This window comes from Cutaneotrichosporon cavernicola, assembly GCF_030864355.1.
Source record: "Cutaneotrichosporon cavernicola HIS019 DNA, chromosome: 7a".
Taxonomy (NCBI): Eukaryota; Fungi; Basidiomycota; class Tremellomycetes; order Trichosporonales; family Trichosporonaceae; genus Cutaneotrichosporon; species Cutaneotrichosporon cavernicola.
Window position 1 is genome coordinate 13,095 of NC_083399.1, and position 25,234 is coordinate 38,328.

Here is a 25,234-nt window from a genome sequence, read left to right on the forward strand (position 1 = left end):
CAACTACCAGGATGAGAGAGATAGGGGCTCGCCCATATCGCGGAATCGCACGCTGCCAGAAGGAGAATGGATGAATGCGAGCGTTAAAGGAGGATGGATGAATGCCAGCGTTAAGCATCTGCATCGATCTGGCCAATCATTGCCCCAGACGGGCTTTCAGTCCCCAGGAGATTCCATCCGTCCTTGGTATTGATTCCTGTTGTACAGAGTTCGCGACAGTATCCGTTTGAAGGGCCGCCACGTTTCTTGTCCCGGTTGATTGTACCATTTCTGTGAGCTCGTATAGTGTAGGTGGTTATCACAGTTCGTTGTGGATCGAGTTTCCCATCTGAGCTAACCGCTGTTCGACTCAGCGTGCGAGCAATCTTTTGGCTCCTGGTGCTGGCTGGCCCTTGTGCTGGCTGTGTGGCCCTCATGAGCCCTGAGTGTCGCCTGTCATCTCCTTGTCCCTCCATGTGATCCACCACCAACCGAAACGGATAATGCAACATCTCCCATACTCTATCACCGTCGCTTGCCCTACGCACCTACAACCGGCGTTTGCTCGAACGCGTCGACCGCCGCTCCTCTTCAGGGCTGCGCGAGCGCTTTCTCCGCCGCTCCTCCTCTCCGCTCTCCCACACTCCCTCCTCGTCCTCGGCGTACCTCCTGGGACTCCGACGCCGTTCGCGCTCTCCATACCGGTCCCGCTCGCCATATCGCTCGCGTCCTCCGTACCGGTCACGCTCTCCATATCGGTCCCGGTCGCTGCGCTCGCTGCGCTCGCCGCGATCCTCGTATTCACCCTCCTCGTCATACCGGCTCTGCGAGCGCGAGTCACGATGGTCTCGCTCCCGTTCTCGTGGCGCAGCATCGTCGTACCTCGAACTGCTCTGGCGGTAAGGAGAGCCAGAGCGAGAGCGGCTGCGGTCTCGACTTGGGGGCCCCGAGTCGCCGTAGTCGAGCGAGGCCGCAGCCGCGGCGGCATTCGACTCTGTTACGCGGTCCTTGTCCTTGAAACGGCCCTTGGAGCTCTTAGGCGCAGCTGGGACAACTCCACGAGGACCAACGGGGACTGCTGTCAGCTTCCAATCTCTTGTCTACCCAAAGTGACTCACTACCTCCTCGACCGCGCATAGCCGCACCTCCCCGGTTCGGTACCATCCCGCTCACGGGTGTGTTGCCGCCGAGAATCGGGAAGCTTGGTTGAGTCTGCGAAGGCTGCTCTGGCTGCCCCTCGCTGGCGACCTCGTCTTCTTGCTGCTGGACACCATTGCCTGGATATCAGCTGCCAACTGGTTAAGAAAACTCACCCATCCCCGGCATGTCGCCGCCCATGCCTTGCTGCATGCCGAACATGGCCGCAGGGTCCATGCCCTGCATCCGCATCATCTCCTGCAATGTCGCCATCTGCTGCATTTGTTGCATATGCTGCATTTGCTGCTGCATTTGGGGCGGCATCTGCTGCATCTGCGGTGGCAAGGGGACATGCAGGTTCTGCGCAATCTCGGGCGTGATTGGCGCCATCGGGCCCAACTGAGCCAGCTGTCAGCCGTCGTTCGGATCGTCATACTCACAAGCGCCGCTCGTCCCTGCTCCATCTCCTGCCGGAACTTGAGGAACCGCGGATACGTGACCTCGTCGAACCCGTAGTTGAACCAGTCCGAGATGTCACTCCCTGGCCGGCGCCACATCTGCCCCGAGCCTTCAAACTGTGCGACATCAATGTCGTACACGCTCGTACCAGTGCTGGGAATGACGCCCGTGGGGTTGGTGGGATCCACCTTGAAGTCGGAACTAGGGGCCAGCTGAGGAGGGAGGGAGGAGTGCGGGAGTGCTGCATGGGTGGGTTGCCCGCCAACTGTGACATGGGGGTGGGAATGCATGTCGCTCGGTTGCGCAGTCGCCGACGACAGAGCGGTGTGGCCATGCAGGTTTGTCCCGGCGGCGGAGGTTGACGTAGGTGCCCCAGGGCGAGGAGCAGGGTTGTAGTCGGTCAGCGCATCCGGAGCTGCTGATGCTGGCGTCAACCAAGAGCCTGGCTGATGAGACTCACGCTTAGACACCGTCTTGTTCACGGTAGGAGACGCGGCAGGCGGCGCGATCGACGTAGCGGTGTGAGCCCATTTGCCAATGCCAATGACATTGGATGTCTGTTGTTGGGGTTTGCTGCAGGTCAGCATGGGTTAAAGAGACACATTCGCCGAGACGTACCGCAAGTCCAGCCGCTGGGCACCCGCGTTGAACACAAGCTTGACGTCGTCGTCAGAGTCCGAGTCGTCATCGTCCCCGTCGCTCTCCTCCACTCCTCCATCCTCCGGTGCTTCTTCAGCGACTGCAGTGGAAGGATCGATGCCATACGCGGCCAACGAGCTAGGGTCAGGTAGGACGCAACTATTGCTCACGCAGCCATAGAGGCGCTGATGTTGTTGGAAGCTGTTGCTCCACCTGTATGTTAGTCGATGAGCTACCAGAACACAAGAGATCAGAAACTCACTTTCCTGAACAGATGTAGTTGTTTCAGGAGGGGCTTGGAGCGGTCCAGTTGAATCGCCGTAGAGGAATGCGTCGTCGTCCTCCATTTTGTGACGAGATGAAGAGGAAAGTAGTGGATGGATGGAGGATGAAGGATGGAGTAAGGAGGAAAGGTGAGGAAGGTGAGGAAGAATGTCACTCGTCACTTCTCTCAAAGAGCAACCACACTCTATTGGGATCTCTCTCCAATGTCACTAGTTGGGGGTTACAAACAAAGAACTTCCCAGCCACGTGGTTTGATAAGTTCGTTTACGGAACCAAATGTTGTATACTGATGAGTTTCAGAAACTATATTCTATTTCGGTTAACCCACTATAATCACGTACAGAAGGTAAATGACCTCATTTGACCTGACTAAAGCAGCCCATAGTCCTCGCAGGCTTCACAGGGATGACTCACTAGTCTCATCTCTAACATCACTGGTCTTATCAGCTCATCACCGAAGGTTACGTTACCTCATCTTTGATAGGACTATAAAAGCATTCAAGGTCAACGCAGTCGACCTCAGAACAACCACAATTACCTCACTCACTGAACCACCTCACTCCTATCCTGCTTAGTCATCATAAGACCAACACTTTCAGCCATGGTCCAGCTCAGCTCGTCGTTCAAGCTGTCACGCCCTTGGCAAGGCGTAGGCCCTTGGATCTTTGGTGTCTACCGTAAGTCCTTTGTTGTCCCACCTTGCTCATATCAGACGTCGACAAGTACCCCGAGGGCAAGCTTGACATGTCGCCCAACGCCTCGCTCGCCGGTCGCGATATTGGCATGGATATGAACAACCCCTCTGGCTGGAGCATGTACCACGGCGACCACATCCCAGGCTTCCCTGCCCACCCACACCGTGGCTTTGAGACAGTCTCCATCGTCACGTCTGGCTATATTGACCACGCCGACTCGACCGGCGCCGGAGCCCGTTACAGCAAGGGCGACACACAGTGGGTGACGGCAGGACGCGGCGTGAGCCACTCGGAAATGTTCCCGCTCGTACACACCGACAAGGGCAACAGACTCACCCTGTACCAACTCTGGCTCAACTTGCCAGCCAAGAGCAAACTCGTACCTCCAGAGTTTGTCATGTTCTGGGATGAGAAGACGCCCGTGGTTAAAAAGGAGAACACACATGGGTGTGCCAAAGCGACCATTGTCGCTGGCAAGTGGGACAACGTCGAACCGCTTCGTCCTCCCAAGAACTCGTACGCTGCCGACCCGAACAACGACGTCGCGGTCTGGGTTATCCAGCTCGAGCCCCATGCCTCCATCAAGGTACCCGCCAAGAACTTTGCCGAAACGGAGAGGGCGTTCTACGTCCACGACGACGATGGCGCCAATGGTAACCCCAGCGTCAAGATCAACATTGGGGGCCAGTGGGTCGAGTCGGGCGAGGGCGTGCGTCAGGAGGATACGGAGCGGGTTACTGTCACAAACGGACCCAAGCCCGCCCGTGTGATTGTCATCCAAGGCAAGCCGATCGGCGAGCCTGTTGCCCAGCGGGGACCCTTTGTCATGAACACCCAGGCTGAACTGCAGCAGGCATTCGCCGATTACCAACGCACCCAGTTTGGAGGGTGGCAGTTTGACTCCCAGCAGCCTGTGTACCCTCGTGAGACGCCTCGCTTTGCCGACCATGGCGATGGCAAGCGCGACTACCCAGCGGGTCCGAACGCCACACCTCAGTCATTGTGAGACAATGAAGGCTCCCAAACGATGCGGCCACCCAGATACCTTGTACCTCATCGCTTGCAACGTCTATAGTCCTCGCGTTCAAGCCTGTGCGATGCATTCAGAAGTTGACTTTCTAGGCACGAGAAGAGTTGGCCGGAAGATCTCTGTCATGTCAGCGTTTGCTCATGACCCACACGTCTCGAGCAAACGCTGACATGACAGTGTCGCCACTTCCTGGCAACACCTCCCTCACCTTGGCCACCTCTCCCATCAAAAGGTCAGTCCGAGCATATGCTCGCTGATCGCGGCCAGGTCATGACGGGGGTCGAACCCGCAATCTCCTGATGTACTGTTTGTACTGATGTACCCGTCGTAGTCAGACGCGATGCCATTTCGCCACACGACCGCCATGTCAGAGTGCATGGGGGAAGTCATAGGTTTCGTCCGTGTCGGCGTCCGCCCGCGCGCGCTGGATGAGAGGGATGCCTACGGGGCGTAACGGTGCTTGAGCTAGAGGATTGCAAGACAGGAGCAAGTCAAACATTCACGTTGAAGGGCACTTCAGAGGGAGGGCACGTACGGACACCGACACACCAAGGTAGAGGGAATTGTCGCTGCCATTGCGTTGTGGAGTAGTGGCGGTTTATGTCGTTTGCGTCATTCTCATCCCGGAGCCCCGCATTCCTATGATTAATGACTGGCTCAAGTTTAAACATTCCCTTTCCTGACTCGAACTGCGTTGTCACATGCTCTTTCCTTTTCTCCTTCGCTCATTCTCATTTACACGCACGCTTTCTCTCTCACGCCATCACAGGATGCCCCGCCCTGCCGACAGCCCCGACGTTGCAGCGTCCAAGACGCTGTCTTACATCCTTCGCCACGGTGCGGAAAAGGAGGGCCTCCACATTCGATCAGATGGCCTGGTCCGTCTGGATGATGTCGTGAGTTGCCACCTACCTCTACTATAGCCTGCTACCCACTGTCCCATGTACGGGCTTTACCATGGTTTACCGCTACATCCAAGGCAATATGTTCACTCCGTCGTGTTGCTTGAACCGCGCTCAGATCCGCCGCTCACTCACAGATTGCTCGCCCGAAACTCAAAAACCTCAAGATTGACACCGAGGCCGTGTTCCGCCTCGTTGACGAGAACGCCAAGAAGCGTTTCGAGCTTGTGTTCGGGTACGACCCTAGTGCCCCCAAGCCGAAGAAGAAGCACGTTCAACCTGCGCGCAAGAAGCGTCCCCCGCCCCCTGGGTACGGGCCAAAGGCGACGCCTGACTCGGGGACACCCGACTCAGGGAGTGCAACACCTGTCGACGACGTGACTGTGGGGGTCTCGGAGGAGAAGAAGGAGGAGGAAGAATGGACAGAGAGAGCGTTCGTCAACCTCCCGCCTCCGGAGAGCTCTTTCGACTGCCCCGAGGGTGGCGGCGTGGCCGACTCTGACACTGGACACACTGGTCATTGGTACATTCGCGCTGTGCAAGGGCACAGCATCAAGCTGGAAGGAACTGGGCACCTTGAGTCTCTGCGTGCGGATGTGGAGGGGAAGGAGCGGGCAGGGGCTATGGTCCATGGCACACGGTGGGAGTTGTGGGAGGCGCTCAGTGAGTACGATCGGGCTGGTAAAGCAAGGAGGGTCGGGCACGCGGGTCTAGCGCTTTGGAGGGGAAAAGGCGTTGAGAAAGATGGACGCTAGATCGGATAGGAGATGGGAAACATAGCACTGACATGCAGTGGACAAGGGCCTCTCGCGCATGAACCGGCAGCATGTTCACCTCGCGCCCGCGCTCACTGGACCCATAACACCGCGCAACAACTCGACTCTTCTCATCTTCCTCGACCTCCCGAAACTCCTTGCGTCAAACATTCCCGTTTACGCGGCCGCGAACGGTGTCATCCTGACCCCGGGCGACGAGCACGGTGTCGTACACAAGGAGTTCTGGCGCAAGGCTGTACACGTTTCCAAGGGAACACGCAGGGTGGTGTGGGAGAATGGGGTGGCGGCCGACCGCATCGAGGGTGAAGATGAAGAGGCGTAAACCTGGGAATAATGGAATGCATATACAACTAGCGATGAGACTTGAGGCGCTCAAAGCGTGCCGCGAGCTCGTCCTCGGGCGTGGGCTTCTTGACAACCACAGGCCCGCGGGGCGCGGCACTCTTCTCAGCAATTGCAGGGGCCGGCGTCCGCTCTTCCGTACCCTCGACCTTGAGGCCCTCGTCCTTCTGGCCTTCTCCTCCGCTCCCACTCCCGTTCCCGTCATCATCATCGTCCTCCAGAGGAGGGATATCCTCTTTGCTCAGTGGAGCATAGGCGACGCCATAACCCCGGGCTATCTCGGAGAGATACGCATCGACGAGTTCAGATGGAGGGGTGTAGATGGCGAGCTTGGAGAGAATACGGGGTGGTACGCAGGCAGGGGGCGGGTCGGAAGGCTGGAGAGAGAGAGAAAAGTTGCGGCCAAACTGGCGTGAGAGGATCCAGAGCGGAGACCCACCTTGTGCATCAGGATCTCACGAAGGACGTGCAACTCCTTGAGCTCGGTGCGTGGGGCAGCGTAAACGATCGCGCAAACCGCATCGGCGATGGACGGATCGGGATTCTCCCCGCTGGCGTCAACTAGGTATGTCCGGAGACTCACATGCTCTGATCCAGCAGGCCAAAGCGCGCTTGCAGCGTCTCGGAATAGAGCTGCGTTCAGCTGCGGTCAAACGCCAGGTGAGAGCACGGATGGCTCATTCCCTGTCTCCCCCCTGCCCACTAGCTCGTTTCGACAGCGCCGGGACCCACCTCCAACAACTCGAGGAGCTCGACATAGATGTCGTCCTGGATGAGTCCCTCGACCCGAAGCTTTGCCGTTTCGGTCCTACTCTTGGCGACCAAGTCAGCAATGTCGCGCCGTGCCTTCTTGGCGAGGGCAAGCTTCTTCTCCTGCAGAGTGCGTAGACGCTGGATCGAGAGTTTGATCTGCACCTTTGAGCGGCCGGCGTTCCACGGCTGCATTGTCCTTGTAGGTGAGGGAGGAATGGTGGGCGACGGGGGGGAGTGGGAGAGTGAGGGAGAGGGAGAGTGAGATGGTGAAGCAAGTGGTTAATCACGGCTTCATCCATGATCGACGTCACAATCACAGATTGCGGAATCAAAATGTTGACCTGGTTATGGTTGCAGTTGGAACACCCAAAGTGATTCGATTCTGTATAATCAACAATGTCGACCGGAAAGCATCTCTATCGCTCAGTCCTCCGCGAACTCCGCCTCTCGGTGAGTACTACGCCTACACAGTTCTGTGACATGCGAAGGGGAGGCAATGAGTGAGAGAGAGAGAGAGAGAGAGAGAGAGAGAGAGAGAGAGAGAGGGAGAGAAGGAAGTGGAGACAAGAAGGCAGATGGGAAACTGGACTCGGGCTGCACTGTGCGCTGTGCCCAGGCTTGGGAAATTGAAGGGAGACTGACGCTGACATCAGTCCAACGCCCCGCGAGCGACTCGCAACCCCGACGTGGGAACGCAGATTCGCAAACTCATCGAGGGCGGAGAGCCAAAGGCCGTGGAGCGCGCTATGGTCGAGACGCGCGACTTTCTCCGCGCGAACAGGACATACGGGGTACGTGTGGCCAGTGTACTGGAGCCGAAGGCACGGAGGAGAGCGGGCTATGAAAACAAATGCCTATCGGCATGAGATGGGAGAGACGAGGACAGCAACTTGCGCTTCGTTGCAATTGAGCTAAAGTCTCATCGTCGGCCATTACCGTATTCGTTTGCCCACGCCCCTCATATCCCTCTCTGCGCTTGGCTTGCTGCGGCTCTTAGCATAGCATCTGACGACAGGAACTGCTGAAGCGGTACAACCCAACGCACGGGATGACCCAGGAGGAGCGCGTCAAGGCGACTGCGCGGCGGGTCGGCCTCAACTCGCCGGTCGAGTACAAGGAGAAGTAAGGTGTATGCATATTGGTGGGCATTGTACAGCTTTGAGCATTGAGGAGCTTAGGGGGTGTGCTCGTTGGATAGATGGCTTTGCTCGTTATCGGCATCTGTATCTGAGTTGGGCGTTTTAACGGGAGAAAATCCTGGAGCCCCGAAAGAAAAAGCTGGGATGACGCCAACTTGACTTGGTTGTTGATACTCATTACACATCTTCATCCATCATCTTCAATCTACAACTCGGGTACAATGCTTCGAACGGCTACGCGCATGCGCGGGCTGCTCGGCACTCATCCACCACTCGGTTCCATTGCACGCTCCCGCCTCCCTACCCTGCGACCCGCCACACCATTAGCATTTCCACTTCCTAACGACACCCCAGCCCTCGCCCGACAAAAGACCACTGTGGCAGCGGACCAACTCGACAGTGCGCATAAGGCTGAAACCGCACTTGTGGACAAGGACGATGACGCAACGAGTGCGGCAGTACGCGAACAGATCCGACGTGCCGGAATGATGATGGAGCGTGTCGGACAGGAGAGCAGCAGCGTTAGCAAAAAGGCTGTTGTGACCGAGTTCCCCGACTTGAAGGAGCTGCTCAAATAGTATGTCGCCGGTCCCTGTTTCAACCTCTCTCTCTCTCTCTCTCTCTCTCTCCCTGTTCATCTCCCATTCCCCTTACTCGTACGCATCCCTCGCTAACTCTAGCGTCCTTGATACGCAAGGCGTCTCCAATTTCGATGTTACGGTCGCGGGATTTGAAAAGTACCTCCAGACGGACGCGTACGCGAAGAGGACGCGGCAGCGGAAAAAGGCCAAGCCAATGCCCAACTTGTTGTCTCTGTTCCGTGCACTGTCGGAGCGCCAACTCACTGGCCACTCTGCGCGTGCGGCAGTTGCCCAGTTTCTCCTTCACCACGGGATCATGGAGAATGAGAAGGACCTGCAGAACCCCGATTACATCGTGTTCGGCCGTCTGCTGACCCGCCGTCTCAACTGTGGTCTGGGATACGCCCTACTATCCCAAATTAAGTGGAACTCTGGAGCAGACCAGTCACGATCTGCCCGAGCAAAGGCCAAAGCGCGGGCCGCTGGGAGTTCAAGGGGAGCCCAGAAACCGGAACCTGAATCCTTACCGGAGGGGGAAGACGGCGGCGTGTACTTGGATCGCATCTCGCGAGAGGAGCTGCCCATCGTCGGCGGCCCCAAGCCATTCAGCGTCGCTCTCGGCCAGAGCACGGAACCGCCCTTTACTAAGATCTTTGACGGTGGGGAATGGTACGTATCGCGCAAGCTTGACGGAGTGCGCTGCATCACGTACCTTGACTTTCTTGTTCCGCGGGCCGGCGAGCCATGGCTCGTCGATGTGCGCTTCCGCTCTCGCTCGGGGAAGGACTTTACGTCACTGGAGAATCTCGGGAAAGACATCCGGGACAACATTCGGGGCTTCCCGGGCTTGAGGGAGCTGGTGCTCAGCGACAGTGCCGTTGTTGCCAACGACGGGCGTCGGCGGTTAGTCCTCGACGGCGAGGTGTGCGTCATGCGACCCCTCACAAAAGACGAGGCAGTAAAAGTCGACCACGGCACTGCTGGCCCTCTGTGGGAGGACAACGGGCTGACGGAGGACTTTCGTGCCACCGTATCCCAGGTGAAGAAAAAGTACGATGCGGTCCGGTTCCCTGCGTACTTTTTGTTTGACGTGCTCCTCTGGTCCGACTTTGCCGGAGCATCCACGGCCGAGAGGCAGAACTTTGTGGATCGGCAGCGGCACGTCCAGGAGCTCGGAAACTGGCTCTCACGCGACCAGGAGAAGAGGGGTCTCGTCCGTCCCCTTCTCCAACGGAGAATTGAGAGTCCCGAGCAGCTGGGTGAGATGGTCGAACGTGCGGCGCGCGAGGGATGGGAAGGCCTGGTTTTGCGAAAGGACACCAAGTACAAGGGTTCCCGAAGGTGAGCTACGACAAGAGCTGCCAAACGTTACCTGAAGGAGGCTGACAGCAGTTCGGACGTGCTCAAGTACAAGCAGTGGCAGGACGCTGAGTACGAGGTCGTCGACATTGAAACTTCTGTTCAGCGCCTGTCGGTGAACGGTGCGTACGGCGAGTACGAAGCGCTTGCTGCTGTCATCATCGAGCATAAGGGCCACCGCGTGGCTGTGGGCTCGGGTTTCACAACGATGCAGCGGCTGCAGTTTCGGCGGCGAGAGAACATTGTGGGTAAGACCATGACGGTCGAGTACTTTGGTGAGAGTGAGGTGCCCGGACGTGAAGGCAAGAGCCTGCGCTTCCCCCGGGTAAAGGCGCTTTACGAGGGCGCACGGGAGGTGTAACATAATATGCACTCATCACTTGCCCTGCGGCGGTTGACTTTGTCAGACCCAGCTCAGCCGAGAGATGCTGGGCTCTGCCTCGAGACTGACGGACCAGTGCCAAGAGCTTTTCAACTGAGCAATACGACTCTGACGTAGCCTTCGTTGTCATTTATGCGCTGATTCAGGTCTGAGGCTCACACATTCTTGCATGGGGTACAACTGATGGCAGTTCCGCCTAGATTTATGACTCGCTCTACGCCTTGGGCTTGGTGGCGCGGATGAACGCGCTCATCATTGCGCCGTCAATGGCGGCGAGCTGGGCCTGGGCGTCCTCGGGGGTAGCACCGCTGGCGATCGCCTCGGCGTCCTCGCGAGTATACACGCGCGTGGGTTCAATGCTGGCGGTCTCGAATCCAGCCGCCTTAAGCTTGGCCATGTACTCTGTCTCTGTGAGTGCGCCCGCCACGCAACCGGCCCAGAGCTCTAGGTTCTTCTGGGTGGCGGAAGGGAGAGGGCGAGTGAGAACAATGTCCGAAACGGCGAACCGACCACCCGGGCGGAGGACACGAGCGGCTTCCGCCAGCACCGCGTCCTTGTCGGGGGAGAGGTTGATGACACAGTTTGAAATGATGACGTCGACGCTGTTGTCCTCGAGCGGAATGTTCTCAATGTTGCCTTGGAGGAACTCGACGTTCTTGGCGCCCGCGGTCTCGGCGTTCTTGCGCGCCAACGCGAGCATTTCGGGGGTCATGTCCAGTCCAATAGCCTTGCCTGTCGGCCCGACGCGCTTTGCGCTGAGGAGCACATCGATTCCGCCTCCGGAACCGAGATCGAGAACCGTCTCACCCGGAGAGAGCGATGCTAGGGCCGTTGGGTTACCGCAGCCAAAGGACGCGAGGACTGCATCGGGGGGAAGGTCGCTCGTCTCGTCAGAGCTGTACAGGTTGCGAGTGATAGGGTCCGATCCCGAGAGAGCGGTAGCCTTGGAGCCGCAGCACGAGGCGCCGGCACCACCAGTGACCGACGTGACGGCGGTTGCGTACTTTTCGCGGACAAGGTCGCGAGTGGCGGGGTCACCGTTAGCCGGGACGCGGGAGGTGTTGGGAGCGCAGCACGACATGGGAACGAAGACAGAGTGTGAGAGGGGAGAGAGTGGGAGAGGGGAGAGAGTGGGACGTGAAGTGACGAGTTGCGGGGCCTTTTAAGGGGCCCGGGGGGGGTGGAGAGTTGGGGCGGACTGAGGTTGATAATCATCGGCCATCCGCGATTGCATCATGTGACACTTCCACGTGGCTTTTGATCCCGTTGGCAAATCCCTATTGAAGCTTTTGCCAAACATGATTCCGGAGCAACCCCATTCCGAAAATGGGTGGAGAAATGTTGATCCGCCTAGCACCTTCGTTCTTTCTCTACATTTCTACATTCTACATTCTACATCTACTCATCATGAGCGTTCTCGAGCGCCGTCGTCCCGCCCCTGCATCTGATAATGAGGGAACCCAAGTAGATGAGCAGGATTACTTCCCTCAGCGCCGGGTGACCACGCAGCAGCTGTTCAAAGGCCTTTCCTGGCTCGACCGCCTGTTGTCGGTGCTCATTTTGGTCGCCATGGTGATCGGTGTCGTGATTGGTAAGCATTCGGGGTACAGTGGTGCAAAACTGACGACAGGCAAATTTGTCCCCAACACCAAAGCCATCCTCTCCGGCGCGACGCTGGATGGTGTCTCCATCCGTACGTGATCACTCACCCCAATATTGACCACAGCCATCGTTGTCGGTCTCCTTGTCATGATGTGGCCCATCCTCACCAAGGTGCAGTACGAGCGCTTTAGGTATATTTTCGCCACGTCGCATATCTGGAAGCACCTTGCTATTTCCCTTGTTCTCAATTGGCTAATTGCACCGTTCGTGAGTCCACCTATCCTCCTGATGGGCATTGACGCAAGCTCATGCTGGGCCTCGCGTGGGCCACTCTTCCCGACCAGCCGACTTACCGTACCGGTGTTATCATGGTTGGTCTGGCCCGCTGCATTGCCATGGTGATGATCTGGAACCACCTCGCTCGCGGCGACATTAACTACTGCGCCATCCTCGTCATCGTGAACAGTGTTCTCCAAATCGCCCTCTACTCGCCGATGAGCCTCTTCTTTGTCAACATCATCTCCAAGGAAGACGCCCTCCGCCTCGAGTATGGCAAGACCGCCATTGCCGTGCTCATCTACCTCGGGATCCCGCTTGCTGCGGGAGTAGTCACGCGTTTTGTCATGATGGGTCTGCTCGGCAAGAAGCGCTTCGAGGGCGTATTCCTCCCGTGGTTCGGCCCGCTCTCTCTCATCGGCCTTCTCTACACCATTATCGTCATCTGTGCCGAGCAAGCGACCCGCATCCTCGACAACATCGGCCTCGTCTTCCGCACCTTTGTTCCCCTCACCCTTTACTTTGTGCTCATGTGGGTGGGCACGTTTGCCCTCTGCTTCTATCTCAACCACAAGCGCGGCGCCGCCAAGGGGTATTCGTACGAGACAGCCGTAGTGCAGGCCTTTACGGCGGCTAGCAACAATTTTGAGCTCGCCATCGCCGTGTGCGTCGCTGTGTACGGCGTTGACTCGGACCAGGCGCTCGCGGCGACTATCGGGCCTCTCGTTGAGGTCCCCGTTCTCCTGATTCTCACCCACGTCGCGCTGCGTTTGAAGACCTCACTCAACTGGGACGTCACGGAGGAGGTTGATCTCGAGATGGAGCCACTGCCTGCTGTTCCGGCACCCGCTGCCAACCCGCCGCCCAAGTTATCCGATGACAAGCAAAAGTAGCCCTATAGCGATGACAGAAAAAGTAGCCCGATAGCCCTATGGATGACTAGGAGCGCGATACAGAGGGGTTTGCGGTATGCACTATATCTAAACATTTAGGATACAATAAACTAGTCTACAATATCTGATTCCGTCTCCGAATCGTACTCATCCGCAAGGGTGCGGATGGGTGTTCCTTCCTCCTCCTCCTCCTTGTCCTGATCCTCGATATCCATGGCTTCCGGTGACGACGCAAAGAAACCTTGCACCGAGTAAGGCTCAGAGTCTTCTTCAATCTGGGCGGCGACGAGTGCGTCCATCTCACTCGGGGTGACAGGAACAAAGACAGCAAGGCGGTTGATCGCCGCGTCCAGCGAGTCCCAGTCGATTCCTCCACGGGAACGTTGTCCAGGTACAATGGGCGGCATATGGTCAAAGTCGTGTTCGTCCAGAGGCCGATGCTCCAGCTCAGGGCTATCAATGTGTATTGGCGACCGGCGCTCCCCACTTACATCCGAGCTGGCAGGTGTTCTCGCGCGCGCGACGGCACGATCGATGCCCTCAGTGGCGTCGTCGCTGGCAGGGCGTTTCCTCCCAGCCTCAACGTTGGGCGAGAGGGTGGATTGTTCGGCCATCTGGACGCCGCTGCCGCCAAGGCCCAGTCCCCCCCCGCGCAAGTTCTGGCAGCACGCAGCACCCATCTCACACTCGCCGCTGTCAGAGTCTTGTTTCTCAAGAGGCCAGAGTTGGGGCCGTGGCGAAGCCACATGCAGTAGGGTTGCTCCCCGGCTAAGCTCGACAATGTACTGGCACAGTTTGAGAGGCAGGGGTGAAAGCTCGGCGAGCACAGCGGCCATGTCCGCGGCAACGGCGCCCTGCTGCAGCGTGGGGAGAGGGTGGAGAGCCGCCGTGCAGTCAAGTGCACCGAGGCGTAGCACCGAGGCAGCGGCAACATTAGCAAACGCCTGAAGCGTGTTGCGATTCAGTCGAGGGCCAGGCGGGAAAACGGACGGGTCGTCGGGCTCCAGGAACGAATGTGGGAGTCGCTCAAAGGCACGCGTCGTCTCGAGTGCCGCGTACGTTATCCCCTCGCGTTCCTGGGGTGAGATATGTCTTGTGTTAGCCATGTCGCCGGGGACAAAACAAAACAACGAGGAGAAAGAGTCAGATAGGAGCGAAAGACTAAGATGCTAGATGTCGATCATGGGTGTTCTGATTGAACTATGCTTGATTTGTGGATCATCACGAAACGGGCCCGGGTCTGGAGAAGATACTCACGGTGTGGCGGTAAAGTTTGCAGAGCGAGGCGGCGTGACCTCGATCGCGATGCGGCTCGGCCCAAGAACGTACATGCGCACAAGCTTGTAGCCTACGACAGCCCAAGCTAGGACAGCGCCACACATTTCATTGGCAGCAAGCAGGTGGAAGAGCGAGTGTGCGAGGCCAGTGCGCGCCATAAAGTCGCGGAAAGTGCGCGTCGCCATCGCGATATCGCAAATATAATTGTCGGCGCTGGATATGTCGCGCGCGATCCCCTCGGGCTGGGAGTTAGCACCATGTGCTATCATCTTTGCAAGGCTTGCGGCCAACTCACGACGCGCTTTCCGTTGGCATGCAGTGCCACGCTCTTGTTGAGCGCAGGCTGCCGCTCTGAGAGCGCGGCCATGACTTGGGCCTCTCGCCCTTGATCGCGTACCTTGCTCCACGCATGTGCGTCGAGCCAGCGTTCGACGTCATCGCGTCGCGGACCGAGCACGACCTCGCCCATCCCCTCGCCGACGCTCCACACGTCGCCGTCGTCGGTCACCTCGGCGTAGAGAATGTAGTTTGGCTTGTCGATGCGTCTACTGCCCTCGGGGGACGGCGGCGCGAGCGCACGGTAGAGGTTAAAGACGCGAGTGTCTTTGAATTCTTGACCTTCTCGAGTGCTAAACGAGGAAAGAAAGGAATATTCGTGCGGCGTCAGCACGCTGTCGCCAACTTCTAAGCGTTTTGCGCCGCATAGTGTGCTGTGCACACGGCGGTACACATTGAAGAGGAGAGCCTCGAGATCGGCCGCGTCCTCGGCGCTGCAACCAGTACTTGGAGCGGGGTAGAGACCATTCGAACTTGGGAGTTGGGTGGCAAAGTAGGCGGCGAGGTCGGGCCACGAGTCCTCCAGGTCGCGAACGTCCACGCGGAGGTGGGCAGGCGCCGCGCCGCCAAGTCCGAGGAACGAATGGGGCGGTGCGCTGGCGAGGTTGAGTTCGAGCGCCGTGGCTGCAGCGAAGCTCATGACGAGCGGCTGTGTTGTTGGACCAATGTGATCTGGATGATGATGTTGTGTAAGATGGAGAGAGTGAGACTACGGAAACGGAAAATGTTGCGGGCTGGTTGCTCGAACAATATTGGTCGACCTTGTCCTGGACTGGACGGGACGTGGAGTGAGCACCATCGGGTACGTCTGCGCGTCCGCGGAATGGAATGGGAGGCTTGGGTCGAGCTGGGAGAGTTGACAGCTCACCCACTCCAGCAGAGGCTTTTTATGACAAATGGACTCGACTTTATTGGACAAAGACAAAGAATTGATATCAAACAGTGTCTTTTTTTATCGGCCGATGTAGGCTTCAGGAACACTCACATGCCATCCGTGCCACCAGCGTATCATGACACTCGCATTTATACGCAACCTGACTATTCCACGCTTCATCATTGGGCTCTCTGTAATGGTAGAGATCAAGGACCTCTGTGACTGGTTTACCACTTTATTCGGTCATCGGGTCTGACAATCCGAACCCAGATCAGGATCAAGACGGGGTAAACGGCAAGTTGGTTCGACCCATAGAGCTCGTCGCGCACTAAAATGTCTTGTATGAGGGCTGATTGGCCCTTGGCCCTTGGGGGACGCGTTTGCCTGAACGTGTAGCACGGTTGGCATCTGGCACATTCGGCAGCCCTCGGCCTGGGCCTGATGTCAGCGGCGTCTTGGTATTAACAGGCAACGCTCGAGTAAGCAGGCCTGGCGAGGTTACCGCCACTGCCAGTGTCCTGGCAATCCGCGGACCCGAAGCAGGCGAGCCACCAACTGAGATGGAAATGACCAACGGACCCGACGGACGACGGACGGATCACTGAGGGTTGTTGACTTGCATCATTTGTTACTCGTCTCTCGGCTCGCCGCAGGGTCATGTCCCGCGGCCCCCGGTCTTCTACTCCCTGCTGGAGAGCGCTCGCCGGCGCTTGCACCCAAGTGTTTGATTACTGGCTGGGCTCCTGCACAAACAAGTCGATCAGGTCGCTGTGCATGGCGGTTGCCCTTCGAGAGCAGCAGATGGGCCTACTGTATTCCTCACATGCACCAATGCCCGAGATCAGCTCAGACATGGCGCCGAGCGCTCAACCAAGCTTGACACGAACGCTCTCGCCCACCATCACCACGCTGGCGATGAGACTTGCTCTCAAAACAGACAGACAGACAGCCACGGCACTGGACATACGTACACAACGATCCGCTGGAAGCAAGCCAGCCCTGATCGCAAACCATCCAATCCAAGTCAGATTCAGATTCCAATAGAATTGGCGCACTGCGTAACACAGTACCAACTCCATGAGGTGGTGGTTCAGTCGAAAGCGAGGATACAAAGCTGGCACATTGACAACGTGCTGTTACGTCAACTACTCCGAGGGCATGATGCTCCAACTCGAGCTTAACCAGCTTACTTGGCCTGCAGAGCTGCAGAGATGTCGTGTGACTGCGTTCAAGGAGACATGTACCAGGGCGTGCGTACTATCCAAGTCATGGAGCGTTTATCCTTGCCATTCGGAACCCAACGACAGCGCTGGCTGCTGCACAGACTGTGCCTCGGCACGTCACTCACCATCACCAGTCCCAACGCCCTCCTATCTAGGAGAGACCGCACAACCCAAACTGCTGTGGTCGAATAAGCGTGGCCGGACAGTTTAATGGAATGAGAACGACATCCGTTCCGACAAGTTTCACTGTAGGTCGCCGTCCGCAAATCGCCGAGGAACTCGATTCACCTGCTAAACTTGAGATAAGAGAGAGCCAGACGGAGAGGATCATCCACAGCCATCCCCAGTTGTCCACAGCACACCTCCATGAGACAACGCGGCAAACGCAGCCACGTCCTTGACTTCGGCGTCAGCCGATGCGCCGAGTCATCGTATCGTGCCTGGACCTAATCAGTCACATAAACACTGGGCCGGGATGGCTGGACGACTTGACGCGCTTCCTGCGTGTAGTCTAGTTGCAGTCGCCTACGTCAATGCGGGACTGGATTGCCCCCCCGTTCCTCAGTCCTTGGACAACGCCAAGACCACCTTGCACATCACCTCCCAATCGAGGGCAAGCTCTGTATGGGAAATTGGGGCCGAGATTTGGAAACGACAGGTTCCGTGTCAATTGAGCGAGGTCAGATGACACCCAGCCGTTATCTGGGCCTAGCATCCTCTGTGCCTATGTTGGCACCATCCATTTGCGTGGGAGCATCCGCACACTACTGTTAGATATATTACCCCACGAGATCGACACAATGATACGATCCGCCAACTCTCGTTCAACCGCCATGACTCGCAGCGCCACCCAGAGCCGCATTGACGAGGTGCTTGCCAGGCGCGAGGCCGGGATTCCCGCGGAATGGCGCGTCACCATCTCCTCCGATGCCACAAAGGCCATGAACGATCTTCTGGACGACAAGGAGCGGGCAATCGTGGACATGACGGCCATACAGCTACGCGACGAGATCGCCGCAGGCCGCCTCACAGCTGTGGCCGCCACCACGGCATACTGCAAGGCAGCAGCGGTCGCGCAGCAGACAACCAACTGTCTCATCGAGCTATTTGCTCATGAGGCGCTGGCCAGCGCGCGTCGCCTGGACATTGAATTCACGCGCACAGCACGACCTGTCGGGCCGCTGCACGGTGTGCCCATTAGCGTGGCAGACGATGTAGACGTGCGTGGTCACAACGCGTCGGCTGGCTTCCTCTCTCTCGTGGACAAGGCGGTGGACGAGGACGCACACGCGATTGCTATCCTGCGCGAGGCTGGTGCAGTGTTCTTCTGCAGTGCGTTAATACAGCTGACTTGGCTGACGACAGGGACGACCAAGGCGCAGGTGCTTGCGCTCGAGACCGTTGGGTACTTTGGAACGACTTCGAATCCTTGGAACCGCGAGCTTACTGGCGGTTCCGGGGAAGGTGCTCTGCTGGGCATGAAAGGTTCGCCGCTAGGTGTCGCCACGGACGTCGGTGGCGGCGTTCGTAGCCCCGCGGCCGCGAATGGCGTGTATGCCTTCAAGCCGACGTCTGGTCGTCTACCAGCCGTCGGCGTCAGTGTAATTCATCCCGAAGGCTGGCACGGCATGCCGCGTACCCAGGGTGCACTTGCGCGCTCTGCAGAGGATCTGGAGCTGTACGTGCAGCTCATGTGTGAGGCAGAGCCGTGGCACCGTGACCCTGCTCTTGTGGTGCGGCCATGGGTGGCTTCCAAGGGCCCGGGGCGCAAGCTCCGCGTTGGCGTGATGCGTGATGACGGCGTCGTCGCCCCGGTCGAGGCGGTGGAACGTGCGCTCGAGATCGCCCTCAACCGCCTCCGGCGGTCCTGCGACATTGTACCGTTTGAGCCGTTCCAGAGCCGACAGGCTTGGGACATTGCGCGCCGGCTGTACTGGCCGGACGGAGGGGCGCGGGTCATGGACGCGCTCGCGGATTCCGGCGAGGAGGTACGTCCTCTGACAAAGTGGATCATCGACCAGAGCGGACACGCAGGCCGTATCCTGGGGACAGAGGAGCTGTTCACCCTCTGCGCGCAGCGAGACGACTTCCGCACTCGCCTTGCCGCCCATTGGGCTGATTCAGGCATTGACGTCCTGCTCATGCCCGTCGGGCCCACCCCGGCCCCGATCCACGGTACGGCCAAGTACTGGAACGTGAGTGCGGAGGTTCTATGCAGAGCAGGCTGACTTCAGTACACGTCCTACTGGAACCTTGCAGATCATCCCGCCGGCGTGTTCCCTACCGGTCTCTTCTGCGACGACGGTGACACCCATGACCCGTACTGCTTCCCGCGCAATCCCGTGGAGAAGGAGATCTGGGATAGCTACGATCCATCGTTGCAGGCCGGCGCGCCTTTGTGCCTCCAGGTCATTGGGCAGAGGGGCTATGACGAGGACACACTGTGGGCTATGCGTGAAATTGCAGCGGCCGTCCGGGCGGCGTGAATAAAAGCGCTATGAAAGCTGAAAGCTTGTACTATGCCGTGGTGGTTGTGTTTGGCTGTTGGTCCAAGTACGGTGGGGGTTGACATTACCAGAAAGGGATGCTATGTTGTGGAAGATGACAACCCTTCCTATTCCTGCAAGAGTCCAGCCTCCCTTAACTGTCCAGTCATCCAGCACATCCGGACACACTCATGTGGTGAAGCCATGCACTGCATTTGGCAACATACAGAAGAATGTAGGACGGATCGTATATGTAGACCACCAAGTAAACGCCGCGCTAGGCGGCCAGCGGCACCGTACTACAGCTACCACAGAAAGGGAGAAATCTTCGAGGTGCACGACCTAGTTTCCGATGTAGCGGGGAACATTCTCCTCGTAGTTCTTGCGCGTGGTCGCATCGTCACCGCCACCCATGTTTGGAGCAGGGTCATAGACGCAAGAGAAGTAGACCTTATTCTCCGAGCCGCCACCGGGGCTGGCGTCCTTGCACCCAAGCTTCCAGCCGCAGCCGACCTTGGTAACCGCTTTCCAGGTCATGGCAGTGAAGTGACCCGTCGCAGCTGAGAACCCGGGGTTGTTCCAGTCGTAGAGGCGCCACTCCTCGGCCCAGCCGTCAATGAGGCCGTGAACAAAGTGGTTGGCGTAATCACCGGAACCCCACCGAGCCGAGAGGTTGTCGGCACCAATGTGCTCCCATTTGCAAGTGCCCATGGCGTTGGTAGCCTTCTGGGCAAGTGCAGAGTCCCAGGACAGAGCTGGGGCGCCGAACTGTGCGCGCCACTGGTTGTGGTAGTCAAGCGCCACCTTGGCCTGTGCCGATGTACCAGCAATGTCCGCGGCAGTTGGGTCCTCAGTCACTAGAGTCTGGTCGTTGCTGAAGGGGAGGTTGGGCTCTCCAGCAACCTTGTCGGCCACATCAGTGGTGGAAGGACTGGCCGGAGCCGAGGTCGATGCGTCTGCGGGGCGCTGCTGGGCTGACGACGAGTCGACGGCGGGCGTCGGCGAGGAGGATTGCTCGGGCTGCTGGCTGGGCAAGGGCTGCGGGCTGAGCGTTGGCTGCTGGCTGGACTCTGGCTGCTGGCTGGGCTCTGGCTGCTGGCTGGGCTCTGGCTGCTGGCTGGGCAAGGGCTGCGGGCTGAGCGTTGGCTGCTGGCTGGACTCTGGCTGCTGGCTGGGCTCTGGCTGCTGGCTGGGCTCTGGCTGCTGGCTGGGCAAGGGCTGGCTGGGCTGCTCAGGCTGGGGCTGGGAAGTAGGTTGAGGCGGGGAAGGGTTCGGCGCCGGGCGGTTAGAGGTGGGCCTCGAGCTGCGCGTGCGCCAGAGACTCATGGCATCGTTCCAGTTCATGGTGAACTCGAAAGAACCGTCCTCGTTCCACTTGCCAAAGGGGTTGTTGCCGTTGCGCCAGTCGACCTGGTCGGCGTCGCGCGTGAGAGGCGCAGCAGTGACCGGCACTGCAAGGGCCGCAACAACGGTAAGGATAGTCGAGGCCTTCATGTTGAACAAACGAGAGTGAGGGAAAGAGAGCGTGGGGATGAAGAAGGGCAAGCGGTCTACGCTGCTGTTGATGGCTGGGGGAAGCAAGTGTTGCTGCTGTTGATGGCTGGGGAGAAGCAAGTGTTGCACTGGGTTTTATATTGCCCAAAGTACACTGCACTGGATTTTATATAGTGCCAAAGTAGTAAGCTTGGTTGTTAGGCCACCCCCTTGGCCGCCTCTTCCCCTGCGCATTACGGTACGACAGTGTCAGTTGGTAAGGCTCGAGGGGTTGCCAAGAGGACAGTTCCAGAATGCCAGGAGAAGAGTCAATGGACGAAACGCGACCTGCCGTAATTCCGATCCGAGGCCAACCCCCTTGCCGTACATACGCGCGTAGTCAGTTGTTGCCCAGCAGCTAGCTTCCCCATAACCCCCGTTTCAGTTTGACACTGTAGCCATCCAGGCCTCCGCCGGATACAGATTGATCTTGAACCTTTGTTCCACCATCTCACGTCACATCGCGCGTTGGACGGACCCTTGCTAGAGGTATGATCCAGAGGCATGGCCAGACCTCTACGCTGTTCCATCGTCCCTGCGCAGACGTGAGATGTAGCTTGAGTTTACCTCGGCAGGGTTTGGGTGCCATGGCCTCGTGAGTTTGTTGCAGCCGTTCAATGGGCGAAAGTCAGGCACAGATACAGAGTTCAAGGAGAGTGGCACTGATGAGAGTAAACCAAAGAGCGACTTGCTGGCCAGCTCAGTGCAGCAATAGCAATCAAGTCGCCATCTGATAATGATGCGTCTCGTTAACCTGTTGAGCCAGCGCGTGGCTTTCACAGTACGCATCGGAAACGTCAGTGTGGGTGGCGCCTCAGACGACATGTTATGCTTACCGCACAGTGCTATCACACTCCTGACCAAGCCCCTGCACTATATCCGGCACCCGCGTCTTCCCCGCCATCCAGCTCGTTCAGGGTTATTGCTAGAGAACACCCGGTGTAAAGAACTCTCTGACGGTCATAACCCAACTTCTTGAGCCCGTCTGCCCTTCTGTCCTCTTACTTCTTCATTACTCGCTTCTTGCTACAACCCACGGACCAATACTACAACAACCCTCTCTCTCCACCGAGTCCGAAAGCTACACTCCACTTGCCTCCTCTACCAACCACCTCTTGCTTTGACTTGACCCCACTTACTCCTCTACCAACCACCTCGTGCTTTGACTTGTTTGATCAGAGAATCATCTCACACTCTCATGACTGGTAGCGGAAATCATCGGCGCCTTCAAGGACGACCTCCCCACGGTCAGCCCGGCGGTTCTGGTAGCGGTAGAAAACGGAGAGGAGGAAGGCCATGATGACGGTCCCGGCGTTTACTCCAATGGTGAAAAAGACGCCGGTGGGGTACCCGCGCTTTGCTTCCTTCTGCATGAACATGACGCTGGCGAGGATGCCGCCGATACCTCCGAATGCAACGACGACCGCGGCGGTGACAGCGCGCTTAGACTGGGAACGAATTGCTGTCTGCGACCACGAGACGACGAGGGGCACGTTGGCGTTACAGCCGCCGACTGCGAGGAAAACGCCAAAGTAGCGCAAACCCTTCTGCGAAATCGGGAGTTGGCTGTAGACACACGTGCCAATGATGCAGACGAGCTTTTGTCAGCAGGGCTTTATTGTACGCTTACGGCATTGAACATGATGACGGCGGCGCGCATGTTGCGGTACTTGTCTGCGACCCATGCCGAGCCGAGACAAGGAATGAGGGCGTAAATGTGCGTGGGGGTACCCAGGAGCATAGTCTCAACGTTGCTGAAGCCCATAGTACCCAGGATGACGGGGAGGAAGTATGCGAGCGAATAACTCGCGACGGTGGTGGACATGAGGAAGTAACCATAGAGCCAGATTTTCCAGTCGCAGAGATGGTGGCCAATTTTGGCGAGGGTAACCGGGTCGGGTACAGAGTCTTCACGGTCTCGCTGGATGCGTGTGAGGATCAGCTGCTTCTGTTCGTCCGTAATGAACGTTGAGCGGTCTGGGAAGTCGACAATGAACAGGAAGGCGAGGATTCCAACAATCACGGTAATGATGCCGAACATGATGAACACCCACGCCCATCCGCTGTACCCGCCAAGGCCGTGCATCAGCGTAAATGTGTAGCCGAGAGGGGAACAGGCTGAGCCGATGAGCGCAGCGAAGATGTAGAAGCACGAGTTGCGTACTGCCATTTCCTTGCGCGGGTACCAGCAACTGATGAGGAAGGCTGCCCCCGGGAAGAGCGCACTCTCAAAGAGACCGAGGATAGCGCGGAGCGCTGCGAGGGTTTGCCAGTTCTGTGCCAAGCCCATGCCGACTGGAAGTGAGCGACCGCAGCAGCAGTGACATACTCATAACGACGCCCCACAGGGTAGTAGCCGAGCCCAGCCACCAGCGTGCACCAAACTTGCGGAGACCGATTTGGGAGGGAATCTCAAAAATGATGTACTGGGAATGAGAAAATGAGAAAATGGGTGACAGGCTAGAACTCACCGGGACAAAGAACGTCAATGTGATGATCGAGTAGCGGTTGCCTATGTTGGTCCCGAGTTCTTTGTCCATATGCATGTTGTTCCCTTGCCGAGCGAGCGAGAGATTCGTTCTGTCAATGAGGCTCACGCAGTACATGGCTGTTAGAACTGGGATGAGGCGCCAGTCGACCTTGCGAATAGTGGCTTTCAGGAACGCCGGGTCGAACCCCTCGTCCACATCTGGGCGGGACGAGTGGTGGTGTGGTGATTCTGATGCGTCCGAGCCCTTGCGCTCTACGTCGGCGTACTCGTCATGTTGCGTCTCATGACCCTTGTCGGCGTCAACCTTGTGTACCTTGTCTGTAGACATGATGTGATGAGATGGGATGGGATGACTTATTCCCTCGCGAACAGGAGGATTTTGAACTCGCGACGAATCTTCCACACCAGCTGGCGTGGGGCGGCGTGGGGGTGCCTGCCAGGTATCTTCCGCACCAGCTTGCGTGGGGCCGCGTGGGGGTGCCTCTGAGCATCACAACCAGATCCGACTTTGCCTGGGTTGGTATCATGTGACCGAGAATCGACATGCTAGTCACGAGATGAAGTTTATCGGTCGTCTGCGACGGTGTCGACGGTGTTTGTGGCGAATGACAGCGACGCAAATTGCCCGAATCACGAATCCTGTAGTCGGTCTTCTGTTCCGCGTTCCCACCGGCGCCCGTGAACAAGATCTCTTCCAGGAAACCTGGACCTTTGGGAGACCTTTGGGAGACCGAGCCACGGCAGTTCCGGTGGTTTGCGGACGAGTCAGCAGCACTGTCGGGTACCTCGCTCCTCGACCAATATGGCAGATCACTTGCGTACGTACTCCCGGTCCTCTGACTGTGACCACACGCCAGACAATGCCGCTTTGTGACCTTGATCGACCTCGGCTAGCATCCATCTACGTTGCAAGATCGTTGGCCCAATTCGACCAATTCGACGCCGAGCGCCAACTCTGCACTTGCGCGGTGCAGTAAGACTGTAGGCGGGGGGCTTCTTAGAACACTAGTATGTGTTGAAGATTTGTCCAAACGTCGGCAGCGCTGTCGAACAGCCGGGATCATCTGATAGCATCTCCGTTCTCGGAGCTTGTGTCGAGGACGAGGAAGGAATCCGGCAATCACGTTCGCGAGAGATTGTGCCCACCGGCTTTCGCCACCGCAAGATATGTGGGCATGGAAGGCTTGGCCGATCAAGTTGCATGATATGAATCATCGGCAGTCACTTTGCGGTTGCTGCTGACGCTGACATCATGAACAGCTATAGCAGTATCACATCGAGTCTACAAGCTCACTGGACGCGTGGCGCCACGGACGCCGCATTCCACACGCCACAGACGGTGCACATGACTATGGCACGGAGCAACGCTCTCATCCGATCCGGATACCTACCGCGCAGCCGCCGGGGACTTGATTGTAGGCCGATGTAGTCGGCCATCAACCAGGGCTGTCATGACAATCTCGTATCCCCGTCAGCGGGGTTAGTAGTTGTGACGTGGTAGAAGGACTGTTCCAGACTGCTCAAGAACACATCCCAACTCACATAGCAACCCTGCTGGCCTCATCCAGTCTCGACACCCCATCTGCTGCTGGCTCAGCTCGCGTACTCTGGCTCATCTCTGCTGCGCCAGGGGAGTCGATTACTCGAGCCACGACCGACGGTTGTCAAGTAGCCGATATGAGAACAAAAAGAGGAACACATCACTCTCTGTCGGAGAATTGAACTCCGGTCTCCCGCGGTCACTGTAGATGACAAGCGAGCATACTAGCCACTATACGAACAGA

The 25,234-nt window shown here is 57.9% G+C and overlaps 12 protein-coding genes across 12 annotated transcripts; 6 read left to right on the forward strand and 6 right to left on the reverse strand.

Moving 5' to 3' along the window:
* Positions 1-527: 527 nt before the first annotated feature.
* FIP1 (uncharacterized protein) lies at positions 528-2,561 on the reverse strand (the record flags this gene model as incomplete). Its single annotated transcript, XM_060603404.1, has 8 exons — positions 528-1,054; positions 1,098-1,256; positions 1,293-1,515; positions 1,557-1,993; positions 2,036-2,148; positions 2,194-2,352; positions 2,385-2,427; positions 2,477-2,561. 8 exons carry the CDS (start codon positions 2,559-2,561, stop codon positions 528-530), a joined length of 1,746 nt encoding a protein of 581 aa, XP_060459701.1.
* Positions 2,562-3,100: 539 nt separating this feature from the next.
* On the forward strand, positions 3,101-4,200 carry CcaverHIS019_0700090 (uncharacterized protein; the record flags this gene model as incomplete). Its single annotated transcript, XM_060603405.1, has 2 exons — positions 3,101-3,176; positions 3,212-4,200. 2 exons carry the CDS (start codon positions 3,101-3,103, stop codon positions 4,198-4,200), a joined length of 1,065 nt encoding a protein of 354 aa, XP_060459702.1.
* Positions 4,201-4,994: 794 nt separating this feature from the next.
* Positions 4,995-6,224, forward strand: TPT1 (uncharacterized protein; the record flags this gene model as incomplete). The annotated part of the gene is made up of 3 exons (XM_060603406.1): positions 4,995-5,120; positions 5,264-5,789; positions 5,920-6,224. 3 exons carry the CDS (start codon positions 4,995-4,997, stop codon positions 6,222-6,224), a joined length of 957 nt encoding a protein of 318 aa, XP_060459703.1.
* Positions 6,225-6,252: 28 nt separating this feature from the next.
* On the reverse strand, positions 6,253-7,189 carry IST1 (uncharacterized protein; the record flags this gene model as incomplete). Its single annotated transcript, XM_060603407.1, has 4 exons — positions 6,253-6,651; positions 6,684-6,795; positions 6,828-6,877; positions 6,977-7,189. The coding sequence occupies 4 exons, from the start codon at positions 7,187-7,189 to the stop codon at positions 6,253-6,255; spliced, it is 774 nt and encodes a 257-aa protein (XP_060459704.1).
* Positions 7,190-7,393: 204 nt separating this feature from the next.
* CcaverHIS019_0700120 (uncharacterized protein) lies at positions 7,394-8,123 on the forward strand (the record flags this gene model as incomplete). Its single annotated transcript, XM_060603408.1, has 3 exons — positions 7,394-7,447; positions 7,651-7,788; positions 8,013-8,123. 3 exons carry the CDS (start codon positions 7,394-7,396, stop codon positions 8,121-8,123), a joined length of 303 nt encoding a protein of 100 aa, XP_060459705.1.
* Positions 8,124-8,357: 234 nt separating this feature from the next.
* Positions 8,358-10,437, forward strand: CcaverHIS019_0700130 (uncharacterized protein; the record flags this gene model as incomplete). The annotated part of the gene is made up of 3 exons (XM_060603409.1): positions 8,358-8,713; positions 8,817-10,058; positions 10,110-10,437. 3 exons carry the CDS (start codon positions 8,358-8,360, stop codon positions 10,435-10,437), a joined length of 1,926 nt encoding a protein of 641 aa, XP_060459706.1.
* A 235-nt stretch (positions 10,438-10,672) lies between these two features.
* Positions 10,673-11,539, reverse strand: CcaverHIS019_0700140 (uncharacterized protein; the record flags this gene model as incomplete). The annotated part of the gene is made up of 1 exon (XM_060603410.1): positions 10,673-11,539. The coding sequence occupies one exon, from the start codon at positions 11,537-11,539 to the stop codon at positions 10,673-10,675; it is 867 nt and encodes a 288-aa protein (XP_060459707.1).
* Positions 11,540-11,865: 326 nt separating this feature from the next.
* ARR3 (uncharacterized protein) lies at positions 11,866-13,229 on the forward strand (the record flags this gene model as incomplete). The annotated part of the gene is made up of 4 exons (XM_060603412.1): positions 11,866-12,049; positions 12,089-12,151; positions 12,185-12,327; positions 12,366-13,229. The coding sequence occupies 4 exons, from the start codon at positions 11,866-11,868 to the stop codon at positions 13,227-13,229; spliced, it is 1,254 nt and encodes a 417-aa protein (XP_060459708.1).
* Positions 13,230-13,339: 110 nt separating this feature from the next.
* On the reverse strand, positions 13,340-15,483 carry CcaverHIS019_0700160 (uncharacterized protein; the record flags this gene model as incomplete). Its single annotated transcript, XM_060603413.1, has 3 exons — positions 13,340-14,321; positions 14,487-14,749; positions 14,803-15,483. The coding sequence occupies 3 exons, from the start codon at positions 15,481-15,483 to the stop codon at positions 13,340-13,342; spliced, it is 1,926 nt and encodes a 641-aa protein (XP_060459709.1).
* Positions 15,484-17,773: 2,290 nt separating this feature from the next.
* On the forward strand, positions 17,774-19,426 carry CcaverHIS019_0700170 (uncharacterized protein; the record flags this gene model as incomplete). The annotated part of the gene is made up of 3 exons (XM_060603414.1): positions 17,774-18,272; positions 18,306-19,135; positions 19,175-19,426. 3 exons carry the CDS (start codon positions 17,774-17,776, stop codon positions 19,424-19,426), a joined length of 1,581 nt encoding a protein of 526 aa, XP_060459710.1.
* A 342-nt stretch (positions 19,427-19,768) lies between these two features.
* On the reverse strand, positions 19,769-20,920 carry CcaverHIS019_0700180 (uncharacterized protein; the record flags this gene model as incomplete). The annotated part of the gene is made up of 1 exon (XM_060603415.1): positions 19,769-20,920. One exon carries the CDS (start codon positions 20,918-20,920, stop codon positions 19,769-19,771), a length of 1,152 nt encoding a protein of 383 aa, XP_060459711.1.
* Positions 20,921-22,155: 1,235 nt separating this feature from the next.
* On the reverse strand, positions 22,156-23,778 carry CcaverHIS019_0700190 (uncharacterized protein; the record flags this gene model as incomplete). The annotated part of the gene is made up of 4 exons (XM_060603416.1): positions 22,156-22,557; positions 22,590-23,254; positions 23,289-23,385; positions 23,431-23,778. 4 exons carry the CDS (start codon positions 23,776-23,778, stop codon positions 22,156-22,158), a joined length of 1,512 nt encoding a protein of 503 aa, XP_060459712.1.
* Positions 23,779-25,234: the final 1,456 nt, after the last annotated feature.